Source organism: Psittacula echo (genome assembly GCF_963264785.1).
Source record: "Psittacula echo genome assembly, chromosome: 15".
In the NCBI taxonomy this organism is placed as follows: domain Eukaryota; kingdom Metazoa; phylum Chordata; class Aves; order Psittaciformes; family Psittacidae; genus Psittacula; species Psittacula echo.
Window position 1 is genome coordinate 6,232,780 of NC_137751.1, and position 14,662 is coordinate 6,247,441.

Genomic DNA, 14,662 nt, shown 5'->3' on the forward strand with positions numbered 1-14,662 from the left:
ACTAGAGCAGCTTGCTCCAAGCCCCTGTGTCCAACCTGGCCTTGAACACTGCCAGGGATGGGGCAGCCACAGCTTCTCTGGGCACCCTGTGCCAGCGCCTCAGCACCCTCACAGGGAAGAGCTTCCTTACATTAAGATTCCTTATATTATTATTATTCCTCACTTTTGCAGGCAGCTCCTTCAGAGCCTTCCACCATCCAGCCCAACAGCAGCAATGAGCCCGCTGGAGACAGCATTACAAATATAACCCTAAGCCTTTATCCCAAACCATCCCAACGTGGCAAGCGCAGCTCTTGGCTGGTACTTTCCAGGGCAATACCCCAGTGAAACAACACTGAGCACTGATACAGAGCTTCCTGAAAAGCCCAAGATGCTGCAGTGGGCGAGATACCAAGAGGAGGTTTTTACTGCTACAGGTGCAGTCCCAACAAAGTGCTGGTGGGAAGTGTTTTGTGCAAATGGCTACCTCCATAAAGGAGATGAGACAAAAGGGCTATTAAGGCTGTCTGGCATTTCTGCAGTATTTACAAGGTACCCACAAGAGCTGTGGGCAAATTCCAGCTGGGTTAATTACCATAATCATTCCTCTTCATATCCCACCTGCAACCACAAAGGGATACAGAGCTTGCCTTGCCTGCCTCTTGCCACGTGTTCTACTGCAGGTTTCTGTTTAGCAGTCACAGTGCCCTGCCCTGAAATGGGTTTATTTCTATGGCATTCAAAGCAATTCCAGTGAAAATCCGGATACCCAACGTGAGACTCTGCACAAATACAAAATCCAATTTGCTGTGACATGGAAGGAAGGGGGAGCCCTGTTGTATCCTGGCCTTGAGGCACACGAAATCAATTTAGCGGTAAAAAGATCTCAAGAGGCTCCTGCAGCTCCCTCATCTCCTGCAGTGCAGCAGCTCCAGGACACATCTCATGGCAAGTTATGAGTTACAAGTCAGCAGCCCAGCAAGAGAAGAAAAGAGGCATTTGGGAAGCCCCTCAGCAAAACCAATGAGCTTTGGATTTTTCCCTTCATCCCTGCAGGGAGCAGGTGAGATGAGAAACATAAGCAAGAGGATTGTCCACTTTAGTCACGTAAAGATCAAGCTGTGGGAACTTCACTGCCTTCAAAGCAAACATCTCCCCCAGAAATAAAGTCAACGCTGTTTAATAACGAACTTACCAGCAGAACTTTCAGTTTAAGGCAAACAGGTCAAATAGACTATTTAGATGCACGTTATTTCCTTTCCAACCAAACCTGTATCGAAGTTCGGTTTCTACAAATTACTAATATGCAACATTCATAGACTGGTTTGGGTTGGAAAGGACCTTAAGATCATCCAGTTCCAATCCCCTTCCATGGGCAGGGATGCCTCACACTGGACCATGTCACCCAAGGCTCTGTCCAACCTGGCCTTCAACACTGCCAGGATGGAGCATTAACTTCTTTGGCCAACCTGTGCCAGCACCTCACCACCCTCACAGCAGAGAACTTCTTCCTTATATCCACCTTGAACTTCCCCTGGTTAAGTCTGAACCCACCACCCCTTGTCCTATAGCAACAGTCCCTGAGGAAGAGTCCCTCTCCAGCATCCTTGTAGCCCCCTTCAGCTATTCTTGACAAATATATTGCCATTAAATATATGAAAACCTGTTTGACCCTTTAAAAAGCAAGAAGGATTCAGGGCGCCTCACTAAACTGGATGGAAGATGCTGGTAGAGCCTCAGTAGTGACTTTTAATCAACAGTGGCTTGATTCCCAATGCAATGTTCAGTGAAAAGGGTTAACTCACCCCCTGGATGCACAAGCAGAGGGCAGGCACTGGACAGCACGTTTACAGCTACATACAGCCCTGGTGAGGCTGACACTGAAGTACTGCATCTAGTTCCAGCACTCTTCTTTATAAAAGGATGCTGAAAATTTGGGAAGGGGCCAAAAACCAGCCATAAAAGTGATTTAAAGGCTAAAAATGATTAAAAAGCTCAATCTGTTTAGTGTATCAAAAAGGATTTGATTGCAGGGTGCAAAGTGCCTCCATGGTAATTAAGAGCTCTGTGCACTCGTGGAATAGCAAAACGCAAGAACTGGAAACATTCACTGTGTGCCTAAGTGTTTCAGAACCAGGGCAGTTATCACTGGAACAAACTCCGCAGGAAAAGGGTGGATTCTCAAGAGTGGATGTCTTTCTGGAAGTTTTACCTTAGCCAAACATAAGTTATTTGGCTTCATATAGGAGTAGCAGGGTGAAATTTAAGGACCTGTGATATACAGGAGATCAGACTGGATGATCTAATGGTCCCTGCTGGCCATAAACTCTCTGAATCTATGCAAACATGCCAGCGAGCCCTCAGCTGAGATATCAAGTTCACTTTCAACACAAAACTCTTCACAAATTGGCTCTGGTGCTGCAGGTCATTTAGGATACAAGCTCGGCTCTTCAAGGCTGGATCTAGTTAAGCACTGAAAGGAAGATGACCTGGGAAGAGCTGTTCTTTGTCCAACAGGTAATGGGGAGGCCACATGCTGTGCACTGAAGCAGTCATAACCAACAAAAAGCAGCTTAGACTCAAACACATACTGTTTGCCAGGAGTAAACAGCATCTCCTTCCTGTAACAGAAGACTGACACCAATAAATATGTGATGAGTTCTGGTCAGAAGACATCTCCTGGTAGTGCAGCTCCGGGTGTTGCTCTGAGTAGGTTCTACAGTGGAATAGATTATTTGTGGGGTTAAAGCACAAAGGAAGGAGGTAACGTGACAAATCAAGAAGGGTGAAGACTGAAGAACCCTGAAAGGCATAGGATGGAGTCAGGCCAACAGAGAAGACATTTGGACAACAGGCTGAGCAGAGACGGAGCCTTCCAGAAGGATGACAGCATCATATCACGCGATCTTCATGCTCCCACTCTCCCAGCCATGCTCACCAACAGGAATGGATGCCATGAAGGCATCTCCCTCTCCACTGTGAGTTACACAGCAGTGAAGTCTGCTGGGGAGGAAGAGTAGAGCCAAGGACAGAGGAAATGACACAGATTCCAGCAGGTTCCACTCCCTGATCCTCCGGAAGGAAGTTTCTTTCCTAATACCCACCTCCACAGTGGCTATGAAGCCTGGAAATGGCTCATTCAACACAGAAACAAACATTCCCTATGGCAGAATTACGAGGTTTGGCTGTGGAATATGTGGTGCCCATCCCAAAAAAGCACACAACAGGCAGCAGGAAAAGTTGGCTTGGGCCAATTTTAGACAAAGCTCAAGGTTAGACTAACAGCAAAAAAGGCAGCTCAAGAGAAATCACTGTCTACATCCTTCACCCTGCTCTGGGGAACTTCCCAACCCTCCCATTAGGCACTGGACTTCCTTTACCAGTCCCGCAGATGCTGGCAGTATCCTTGTCTGAAGTGGAAATCCGCCCTTCCCAACCCCACTCTGCAGTGCATGGATCATCAAACCCGCTGCCACGAGGAAGGGCTGATGTGCAGCAGCAGGAGGGGGGTTTGGTTACACACAAATCCCTGCCTGATCAGCACCAGCAGGAGAGGAAATGAGGAAAGAGTGACTGACAGGGAAAGGCGGTTTCTGGATGACTGTACTTGGGTTTAGGGTATGAGAAGCTTGTTGGAACTTGAAGTCTCCTTCCCCTCACCACAGCCTCTCTGGGCGCTGGGTCAGAGCAGAGCTCCTCACACAGGCAGAACTCATTGATGTCCTCATAGTGCTCCCACCTCTGATCCACCACCATACTTCTATACACATTAGCACCAGATGCCTGTTACCGGAAGGAGAACATGTTGGTGTCTCTCCCATCCAAGTAACATCAGGCCCTGCCTTGTTCTTCACAGTTAAATAAAACCACTAACACGATCCTATTTCCACCCCCCACCCCCCCCTTCCTTTTTTAGACCAACACCAACTTCTGGAAACTCTTACCAATAGCTCAGCCTTCACTTTCTGGGTAGTGACAAGAGGTCAAGTTGTGCTGGAAAGCAACATGTGGGCTCTCCACAACATGCATGCATGGGCTTCAATCAATAACCAGGCTGTGGGAGCTTCACTGAGCTCCAGGAGCTTTAGTGGAGCAGCACTGAGCATCCACGGGAGATCACAAGCCCAGGCAAGGTGCAGCAGCATTTCTGATTGAATTATTAACACACAAACTGCAGCTGAGAAGGTTTTTACCAGCATTTTCCAGTAAAACCCAGAGTTTATAAAGAAAAACAAAGTGCAAGCAAGGAGGGTGCACAACCAGCGGGCAGAAAAAAAGCCAGTGCTAAGCTGCATGGCTGAATGTCACGTCTCAAACCCAGAGAGGCATGGAGTGTGGTTTTAGTGTTTAACCAGTTTCAACTGCAGCCTGGCACTCTTTTACTTCCTCTGCAGAAAAGTGTGCTCAGCGCGAGGGGAGACAAACCAACCTCACCACGCGCAACAGAACGGCTCGAGTACGAATGAAGCCCCAAGGTGGTTTGGTGACCGAGGTCGCATTAGGAAGCAGAAGGGTTGCAGGCTGGGGAAGGCACTCAGAAGTACTCACGCTGCCAGCCAAGAAAGAGATGTCAGAACAAGAGACAGGGCAGAGAATCAATGTGAATCTAGCAGTGAAGAAGCCTCTTTCGCACGCCACCAGCTCCCCGGTGCTCAAAGCAGTTTGTAAACTCTTTCCTAAACACAAAGGGAAAAACAACCCCAGACCTCGTCCTGACCTCCACGAATGAGTAACCAAACCCCACAGCTTCCTGCAGGCTTGGAGGGGGGGTGAGGAAAGGAGGCTGCCTTGGCAGGACAGAGGGAACTCCAGGTTTCTCCCTCGAGTCCTGCTTCAGGCACAAACATGAAGGATGCAACATCTCTTTGCTGCTTTTTCATGTGGGTGGTGGGTAAAGGACACCAATAAGGAAGGTAAGCCTGGTATTCCCACCCCGAAGAGCTTCCCTGCTTGTTTTCATGCTGCAGGGGAGGCTCAGTAAAGGCTCACAGCACTGCAGAGGTGGGGATGAAATACAGCACAAGCAGTGGGCTGGAGGGGAGGCAGTGCCATCCCTTGACAGCAGGAGCAGAACACAACGCAACAGCCCACAGACTGATCACTCACATCAAACACTAGAGAGCACCTGCCTATAGAGAAGACAAACTTCCTGACCTAACACAAGCCACCCTCCTGCGACCAACAGCAGCCTGACCCAAGGTCCTGCTGTAAGACCTGGCGTATGTCCCACCACCAGCCTTCCACGCTGCCCTTCTAAACCAGAGGCACAGCCCCAGGTTCTTGGGCTTATCTTTTAGGAACTTCTGGTCTGAAAAAGGACCTTTCTGCACACTGACACCACGGAGGGAGCAAATGAGGGAACTCTGGACTATCAACCAGCAGGGATTATTCCCAAAAGGCCATGCTAGCAGTGAAGAGAAATGCTCCCAAAATCCTGTCAGCATTGTTAGGGGCAGACACCACAGAAATAAGGAGGTCCCCAAGCAGCTTCTTATCCACGCATCCATATGGAAGAACAACTGTAACCCCAGCAACGCATCATCTCCACTTTTGCCTGTTGCTTATTTCTAGTCATGTGTGATGGAAGAGTTACAAGGTGAGAGCAAAGGGAGCCCCTCAGCAAACAGGGGTGCCCCTGTGGTGTAGATGCAGCCCAGCTCACACCGAAACAGCCTTTCAACAACCCAGACGCCCCTAGGGAGCAGAGGTAGTGACATCAAGGCCACCAAACTCTGAACACAGGTCACTACCACCGCTGTGTGTGATGCTGTGAAGTTGCCAGTCAACTGAATCCTGACCTACAGAGGAAAATAAAGCAAGACAGCTTTTACAACCTCAGTGACACCCTGCACACGCAAGATGTGAGATGCATACAGTAGGTAACAAGGAAGAAACCCTCTCTATGCAGTGTAGTGATAGAACTTTGACCTCTTTTCCTTGTAGGCCTGGTGCTGAACCCTGATGCACTGTGTCCCTACTCCCTGCTGCTGAGAAGAAAGCCTGTGTAAAGAAATGGAAGTTAAAACCCACTGAACCTCAGAGCTCATGATTCCACCCCAATTTCTCTGCTACAGCAAAGGGGCTGTTGCTTCATGGGCACAGCAAATGCAACACCTCCATCCGTACTAAGCAGGCTGGGGCAAACAGGAAGGTTCCTGCAGGGGACACTCAAGCCTGAGAGAGCAGATCTTGACTCTGGCCTTAGTTTTCCCAAGAGCTTTTTGGGTGGCCCTACCAAACTTTTGATGGCTTTGCAAGGCTGACCTCTCACAGAGAGGCCAGGAGACTTCATTCCTTAATGATGCTGAAGCATTCAGACATCTGGAGAGAAGTATTCTTCAATTACTGTCTTGCCAAGGGAAAACCTCTCTTCCCTAAGCTTAGCTGCAGCCATGGAGCGATCTGTATTAGTGCATGCAGGCTGCGTGGTAACACAAGGAAATATCTACTGCAGAGCATGGGTAGCAATAGCAACTGTGGGAACCTTAACTCAGCATTTCCTGGCTGGAGTGATTAAAATCTCAAACTCAGTGTCGTATTAACACTTTCTCAAGAGGCTGACAGCACACTTGCCCTGCTTTCTTTCCCAATGCACAGTCTGTGCAGTAGGCTGCATGCGGTACAATCAGATTTAATCAGATTTAAGATTAATGGAATCAGTGGCAGAGAAGAAACAGCAGAGATTCAGCTCCTCAGCTGCCTTTGCCCTATCCAGATGTCTCATAATAAAGCAGCACAACTGCTCACAGGCTCAGCCTCCTTTTCTGCACTTCTGATTGGAATCCCACCTGAAGGGACCTTATGTTACTAAGCAGTCAGCCTGGGCTCTCGTGCCACTGAACACCTAAAACCAGGCAACGTACAAAAGACCACAGAGAAGAGCCATTCACAGAATGAAACCCCAAAAGGCTGCAGGCGTAACAGACAAAACCCTGAGCACAAACCAGCCAGGCTGCAACCCAAGCATTTCTTCAGCTTGCTTTGAAACTGCCCCATGCCCTCCAGCCAGCAGTGCTCAATGCAGTTACTGAGGAAGGGGACAAATGGAGATGAACACCCCTCACTGTGGACAGATGCTATGTTCTTCCAGTTCTGCATCCTCTTAGGAAAAACACAGCAAACTGTAAATGCAGCAGCTATGCCAAGCCTCTACCTAAACACATAGTGCACGGCAAGCTGCCAGCTCTGCACACCACCTTCCTTTGTCACAGCAAGGGCTGCAGGGTGAGCTGGCCTTCTGCAGACTTGCCATCAATGCTTTATTAACTCCATTCAGTTACTAACCCTGAAATAATGATGTTTGTGTCTTCGTACAGGGATGCAGGAGGAAAAACCAAGTCAGCACTGAGAGGAGATGCACAAGCATGTGCTGAGCAGACTCTGTGCTTGCTGATGGGGACAATGCACACATTAGCAGGTCCTGGGAGAGAAACTGCTCAGCATCTCCCTGCTAAATGTGCCACACCACAGGACTGGCACCTCACCACCTGCACAACGAGGACAGGAAACATCCCAGCTCAATCTCTTGTCACCTGTAAAATAGCATCTCCACAGTGAAACCACCAGTCACTCGAAGCCACAGCAGCCTCTGTCTGAAGGGTGCAAGGAGCCTCTCTCCCATACTTTGCCCAGCACACATCCAGAGCTGTGAGGGTCTATATTGCAGTGTTTATCTGCCTCTGATGCCCGAGCAGTTACCTGCAGAACACGCTGTCAGCGCACACACAACTTGCCTCAGCCTTCCCAAGGGCTAAAGCTGGCAAGGAAGGGACCATTTAGCCTCATTTCCCCAAAAGGACACGTCAGCGCTGGCACACATCCCCTGGGAGAAGAGCTGTTCCCTTCCGCCCGGCTGCGGGATGTGGGGCAGAGGTGCTGGTGCTGCCAGACCAGGGCTGCTGCCTGCCCCGGGCGCACGCAGGGCCCTTCCGAAGCCAAACAGTGCCACACAGCGGCAACGGACGGACTGAGCCGCTCCTTTGCAGAGACAGAGCTGAAACCATCGAGGATGCAGTGAGGACGAGGGTGAGAGGCTGCAGCTTCAAGGAGCGAGGAGTCCAGAGCTTCCCGAGGCGCTGCTGCCTTTATCCAGCCCACAGCTCGGGAGCTTTGGCACGGACAAGGGTTTAAGGTTTCCTTTTCACCTGGTCATTTCCAATGCACATCAGTTCAGCGATGTGGCCATGGCACAGTTCCATCAGCAGCTGTACCAACACAAGTGCAGCACTGCACCACAGCAGAGTACAAACACCTTGGCTGCCAAAACCAGCAGTGCCCAAACCTGGGCCCTCAGCTCCCCCTGCCCTTGTACCATTGTATTTCAGCCTCTCCATGATCAGAAAGTTCATGCTTTCCATGAGCAAACGTTTCAGAGATGGAGAAATCAAGACTAAGCTAGTAATGAGACACAATAATGTACAGGCATTGCCAGCAACCTGCACTTTGGAACAGACCAAGAGCAAGCTCTAGCACACAGCACTGCGGACAAGACACCACAGCCCTCTGCTTTGCTAGTGCTACACTGCCTCACATGGGAGAAAGAGAAACCCCCAGCGCCTCAAAACCACTCATCTCAAAGCATCTTCACCAATGATTTATGGAGAGGCTAAAGCTTGGCACGCTCTTTTCAGTGATTCTGAGGAAGCAGAGCTCTCCAGAAGGAGAGGGAAAACAACCAAGGGCAGTAACATCTTAACTATGCTGCAGCAACGTGCCAGAGCTTATCTCTCAGAGCTCCAAGACTTCACCCCAGTTCCACCCAGCTGAAGTCACAAACTAGTTCTAAAAGCGTGGTTGCATCGGAGGAGCTCCGGGCCCTGGAGAATGCAGAGAAGGTCTTCCCAGTGCTGCTAAACTCCCATTCTCAACAGCCATTTTAGGACAGGCAGCCCAGAGCTCCCTGGCAAGTCCTCCTGCAAGAGGCATGTGCCAAAGCAGTGCAAGGATTCCTAGAGGATGAGCTCCCAACCACCACTGCCTTCGCCCGCATTCCTGTGCCTGACAAACAGAGTTCACCCAGTCTCCCTTTGCAAGGTACCCAGCTCCAACAGGCTGAGAGATACCTTCAGTCACTTCTTTATTCATTCTTGCAAAGGAAAGGCACCAGTCTGGCTTCCCAGCAGAAGTAGCAATGCAAATAGAACACCTAGACTGGAAATTAAACCCATGGTTTTCACATTCCCAGTGCAAATATCCAATCATTTGGCGCTGGGACAAGCGACCCACTTCCAGAACAAGCCTTAGAGCTCACAGGGTCACTCTTAACCCTGGTCTTCAGCATCTGACCTCATTTCCCAGCAGCAACCTCACCCACGTTAAAGCTTTCAGGAGAGGCATTTCACAGCATCTTCTGTTTGTGCCTCTCCTATTCCATATCAGCCACGCCAGCACAATGCTGCCAAGAAATGGATGGTAACAACATGCCTTAAACATGAGAGGCACGAGGTCACCAGCTCCTCAGCTTGACCCAGGCACAGCTCCCAGAGGGGAAGCCAAAACACTGGAAAATTTAGCAACAGGAAAGCAAAACAGATACAGTGTCATTCCACTGCATTCCAAACACATGACACCAAAGCCAACTGCTGCCTCCTGCAGTACTCACGTCGCTGGGGCTGAGGTTCCCAAGACCATTGTCCTGCTCAGAATCCCGGCCGGATTCGTTGCCCTGGGAGCAGCGGGGGTGAGAGGGATGGATCCAGATCTCCAGCCGTGTGGCATCATCTCCAACTTGACGCAGTGTGGACTTCTTGCCCCTTCCCCGCCGGCTGGGGCTCACATCCAGCACCTGGTGTTTCCTCTGCTCCATCTGCTCAGCCTGGGGAGGCAGAACAGACTCATATCACCCAGGGACGAAAGGTCAGGAAAAGTCTATCATTTCATTCACATTGAAAATCAGCCCTTCCCTGCTTCACAAGCACAGAAACTCACTGACAGCACCAGAATTTGGTTTCTGACTCCCTAGGACAGTGCAGGTGAGAGGTTTTCAACTCCAAATGCCCCAGGATAAGAAAAGCTGCGTCCAGCCCTAGATGTGTGACAGCCAACACACTGTATCTTTAACTCAGGTGACCCTCTAGGGCACAAAGACACTGCAGCCCCTCTCACCAAGCCCCGTAAGTGTGGGTACCTACAAGATAAGGCAACGACCATGCTGCATGCCAAGGCTATGCCACAAACCACAGCAACCCTACAGCCCTTGCTGAACTTGACTGGTTTATAGTTTGTGACCCAGAAACAAGAGATTCAGCTGCCCAAACAAACCCAAATCAATGTGAGGAGAGGAAGGACACCATCATACTGAAGGCTGCCTCTCTCCCCACTCCCAACATGGAATTTTTTAGAAGCAAGACTCCAAGTCCAAAAGCCACCATCACTTTTCTCTCCGGATCACAGCTCTCCAGCTCAGGACACTTGAATGGGCAGCTGCAGCATCCCACAGCCCAGCTCTGAGGCTCACCTTACGCTTCGTCTCTTCAAACAGGCTCATGAGGCTCTCCTTGGCTGTCAGGATGGGGTTGCTCGCAGCCAGGCTGCGCATGTAGTAGTAGACAGCATCCAGCTTTCTCCTCTGCAAGAACACAACCAGACTCAGAGCTGGCACTCACCCTGGGGCATTCAAAGCCAAGCTCCCAGACTTTACCTTCTCTGTCCCTCAATACTGCCTGGGACAGACAGACAGACACACCAACAAGCACTATGACAAGTAGAACCTTCAGCTCTCCACCCACATTCACAGCTACTAGCACAAAGTACAAGCCCATCGCCAGGGTTAAGGGAGTGCAGGTGACACCGTAGCCCCGAGGCTTCTACAGCAGCCATCAACCCAGAGGCTCACACAACATGGTCTCTCACCAGCCATCGTGGTAAAGGGCAAAGGTATAAATACTGAATTCCTGAGTCCAGGAAATAACGTTACTATGAATATGGAAATGACTCCATGTGAGTTTTACGAAGAGCAGAGGGGCAGGAAAACCAGAGGGTTTGCCAGCCTCCTGCCAGCCCATATCCCAGTCTGATGCTTTCATTATCTGCTGTCACATCCTCCTTGAAGTAAGTTTTCCTGCATGGCTAGAGTAGGCAGCAAGAATAAAGCCTGTCAAAGTCACACGTAGATGTTGCTTAGACCAGTGCCCACAGGTTCAATGAAAGCACAGCACACAAACAGCATCCTCATGACAGCATGGCCTTGGGCACAAAACTCTCATGCAAAACTTGAAACACAACCCACTTGTCAAGCATCTGCACTCTCAACAGCCCACGGAACAGTCCCCAGAGCGCCAATAGCCTGAGGGAGTGGTGTGTATCTAACAAAGCTGCCTGAGGCCACAGCAGCTGGAACCCACACAGCACATCCTGCCATCAACTTCCTTCTGCTTGAAAGAAACCATCTGGAAGCACTGCCCTAAACAATACCTTCCTCGACCAGATGGAATCCCACAGCCTCCCCCCAAGGGCTCTCCCTGTCCCTGCTGGATGAGCATCTTACCGTGTAGATGGCCAGAAGTGCCAGCTGGTTGTATGGGCGGCCGTTCTTGGGAGCAATCTGCTGAGCCTTCAGGTACCAGCTGAAGAGGGAAGAACCAAAGAGGAAAGTTTACTGACAGGACACGAGGCTGCCTTCCTTGCAGCTTGCTGTAGAATTGTGTAGAATTCCCCTTGTTGGCAGCCCTACAGGGAACAAGCCCTTTGCACAAGTGCCCTCTGCCTGCAAGAGCCTGCACAGGCAGTGAGCCGGCGCCTGGCCTGGAGGAGCAGATGGGGACCAGGACAAGAAAGGGGCAGATACGGTTCTTGGCTCAGCCTGAAGATGAGCATTTAGCCAGACCCAGTCCCCTGTGCAGCCTCAGGCACAGAGAACAGGCTATTCAGGGAACATTTCTCTTTCTGACCCCTTTTTAGCTCCATGGCAGCGGAGGACAAACCCTTCATGCCCCTTAGCTTGTCCCTCAAGACACTCAGGATCTTGCATTTTCAAAATACTTAGTTATCCCAAGAGAAGAGGCATCCATGCATCCTTCTCTTCTCTATTTACCCTCAATTGTATTATCCACTCCCCAGCTTGTATCATGCCACACAGATCCACCAGCACTTTTCAGACACATCATGAACCTGCTACATTCCCTCCAGACCCCCTGAGACATCAGCATACTCCACAATGCCCATACACTTTAAAATCAGCACCTTTTCCTGCCCTTTCTCCAAACTTCCATGGACTTCAGTGCTCCATCCCCTATGCTGGGCTCACTTGTGTCATTGCATTCCTTCCCTCACCCCCACTTTTTGCCTCAGAGAAAACAGAGTGACAGAAAGCAACAAGTGCCAGAAACTCCCAAATCAGTCAGAACATATGGACACATATGGGAATCTCTCCTAGCTGCAAAGCTACCACAAAATACAACAGCCATTCTGCCAGCCCCAACAGCATCAACCCTCCCTGCTGCAGGATAAACACAGGAAAAACTTCCATCCATGCTGGAGGATGACCCTCTGGGACAGCAAAACAGCCTTGGCTACACCTTTCAACTTCCCAGGGCTGCAATACTAGAGAAGAGCAGAACGACTTATTTGGCTAGAGGCAAGTTTAAGCATACGAGGAGATATAACCCTTGCAGAGAGAGGAAGAGCAGCTCCAGTGAGGAGCACAGTACCTGCGCGCCTTTCCATAGTTGGCGGTGTCGTTTGCTTGTTCCCTGTATCTGCAGATGTCCCCTTGGCAAATCATACACCTCTGAGCACTGATCAGCGCGTACTTCACCTGCAAGGCAGCGTTTGGTACATCATGAGAGACCTGCACAGCCCCAGGGAGCACACAGAGAGCAAAGAGGAGGTCCCTGACACACTGAAGGGCAGCAGAAGGAAATGACAAGGCTCCATGGCACTGGTTCAGCATTTGTAGAAGCAAGCCAAGCCCCTGAACACCTCCTCTTTTCCAATAACACCCCATCCCTCTCCAGAAGAGAGTTGTTCAGGCCGTGACTAATCTGAGGACAGCTGTTGGACAAGCACATCTCTATGGGAATGGAGCTGGATTAAAATATCCTTTCCCAGCTGTCCCTTGCACCTGCACTCCCAGCACAGCGCAGAGTGCTGGCAACTGTAAGGGAGGCAGCACAACCGTGGCTTTCCTTGGTCATTAGTCTGCATTCCATGGGCAGAAATAAGAGATTTCAATATCTAAGGCAAAGCCAGGATACCTTTGGACACTTATTTCCCTTTATGAGCCCTGAGCTGGTACAAAACCAAGTTCTTTGCAAAGGAAGCTAAGAAATGTCAATGCACCAGTGTTGGTTCAACAAGTTCTTTGAGAAAGATTCCCTGCAAACACAGTGACAACTGTTCAGGATGAGAAGTCTCCAGGAGGAAGCCAACCTACCATTTTCCTCAGGGGCTTGCTGCGAATGGCCATCCCATCCATGTAGTCCTCCAGCTTGAACTGGTAGGACACCTGGAGCTTCTGGAGCAGGCCATCAAAAAAAGAAGTGCCCTGTGAATCACACAATATTTGGGCGTTACAGTCTTTGATGATGAGCAAAAAACCACCACATTATTCCTGCCTGCAGGAAGGTCCCTTTCCCTGAGGTTTGGGCTGCTTCTCTGCAAAGAACAAGGAGGTTGGAGGATTTCCAGCCTCAGCGGTTTGAGACTGAGCTAGACAATATCAAGACTGCCCTGATCTAGTGTGTGAGGAGTCCTGCTTTGAGCAGGAGGCTGGACTACAGCCCTCCAGCAGTCTCATCCAACCAATCTAATCCTATAGATCACATCCTCTTGGAGCTGTCAGCCTACTTCCTACAAAGAGTAAACTGAGCTGCAGAGTGTTACAGTATGACTTTAAAGCACATTTGATAAAGGTGGCACAAACATCTCCAGGAACACCTCTGTTTATTTCCACTCCAGGGCATTCATCTCATTTTAGCTTAAAACAACTTCTAATTAATATGAAACAAACCAAAATAAGCCTGGCTTAAATTATAACAAACATCCCCTGGACCTCCACGTCCCACACTAACCCATCATCTGTCTGAGCAACCTCCTTGTCCGAGCATGGCCAAAGGCAAACACTGATATGAAGAGGATTGAGAATACCAGTTGCCCACTTACACCATCCCATTCTAAACACCAGCCAACCCCACCAATCCCAAAGCTTTCGTGGAGTCTGGGGATGTTTCTCTCCTCTCACCTCATCTAGAAGCTGGAGCAGTTTGTTCCGAATTTCTTGGGCATTTTCCCCCTGGGGATCCTTGAGGAGCTGTCGGAATTTCTCTATCACTTGGTAAAAGGCATTCTTCCACAGCAGTTGGTCCACGTTCTGGGTGTCAGAGAACTCAATATCCATCAGGATGCATCTTTCATACAGCTGGAGCATCTCCACCCTACAGGGAAGCACAATTAGTTAACAACAGCAACTGCACAGGCCTGAGCTGCCAGGGAACATGTGCTGAGCCACCTGCAGCTTTTCATCCAGCAAACACCAGGCATGAGCAGTTCAGCAGCTCACACCATGGCAAACTGATGCTTCCACACATATCCCAGAGGGAAATGGGAGCTGTTGTAGTCAAATACACTTCCTGCTCCAAGAGGGTAAATCTGGAAGGACCATATCTCTTGTATGTATGCATTGGAATGGATCAGGGCCTGGCAAAGAGCAAGAAGAGCTGCTACAGTCCTGCCAAAGGGACAGCAG

At 49.9% G+C, this 14,662-nt stretch overlaps 1 protein-coding gene across 3 annotated transcripts in view; it reads right to left on the reverse strand.

Annotated features, from left to right (window-relative positions):
- The window catches only part of SMG6 (SMG6 nonsense mediated mRNA decay factor), a 106,683-nt gene that overhangs the window by 88,062 nt on the left and 3,959 nt on the right, over positions 1-14,662 (reverse strand). For all 3 annotated transcript variants that reach the window (XM_080629856.1, XM_080629857.1, XM_080629855.1), the window contains exons 3-8: positions 14,159-14,351; positions 13,352-13,462; positions 12,627-12,733; positions 11,465-11,543; positions 10,436-10,546; positions 9,581-9,793 (exon numbers count right to left, since the gene is read on the reverse strand). In XM_080629856.1, the coding sequence (XP_080485982.1) occupies positions 9,581-9,793; positions 10,436-10,546; positions 11,465-11,543; positions 12,627-12,733; positions 13,352-13,462; positions 14,159-14,351 (814 nt within the window). The remainder of the gene's footprint in view (positions 1-9,580; positions 9,794-10,435; positions 10,547-11,464; positions 11,544-12,626; positions 12,734-13,351; positions 13,463-14,158; positions 14,352-14,662) is intronic.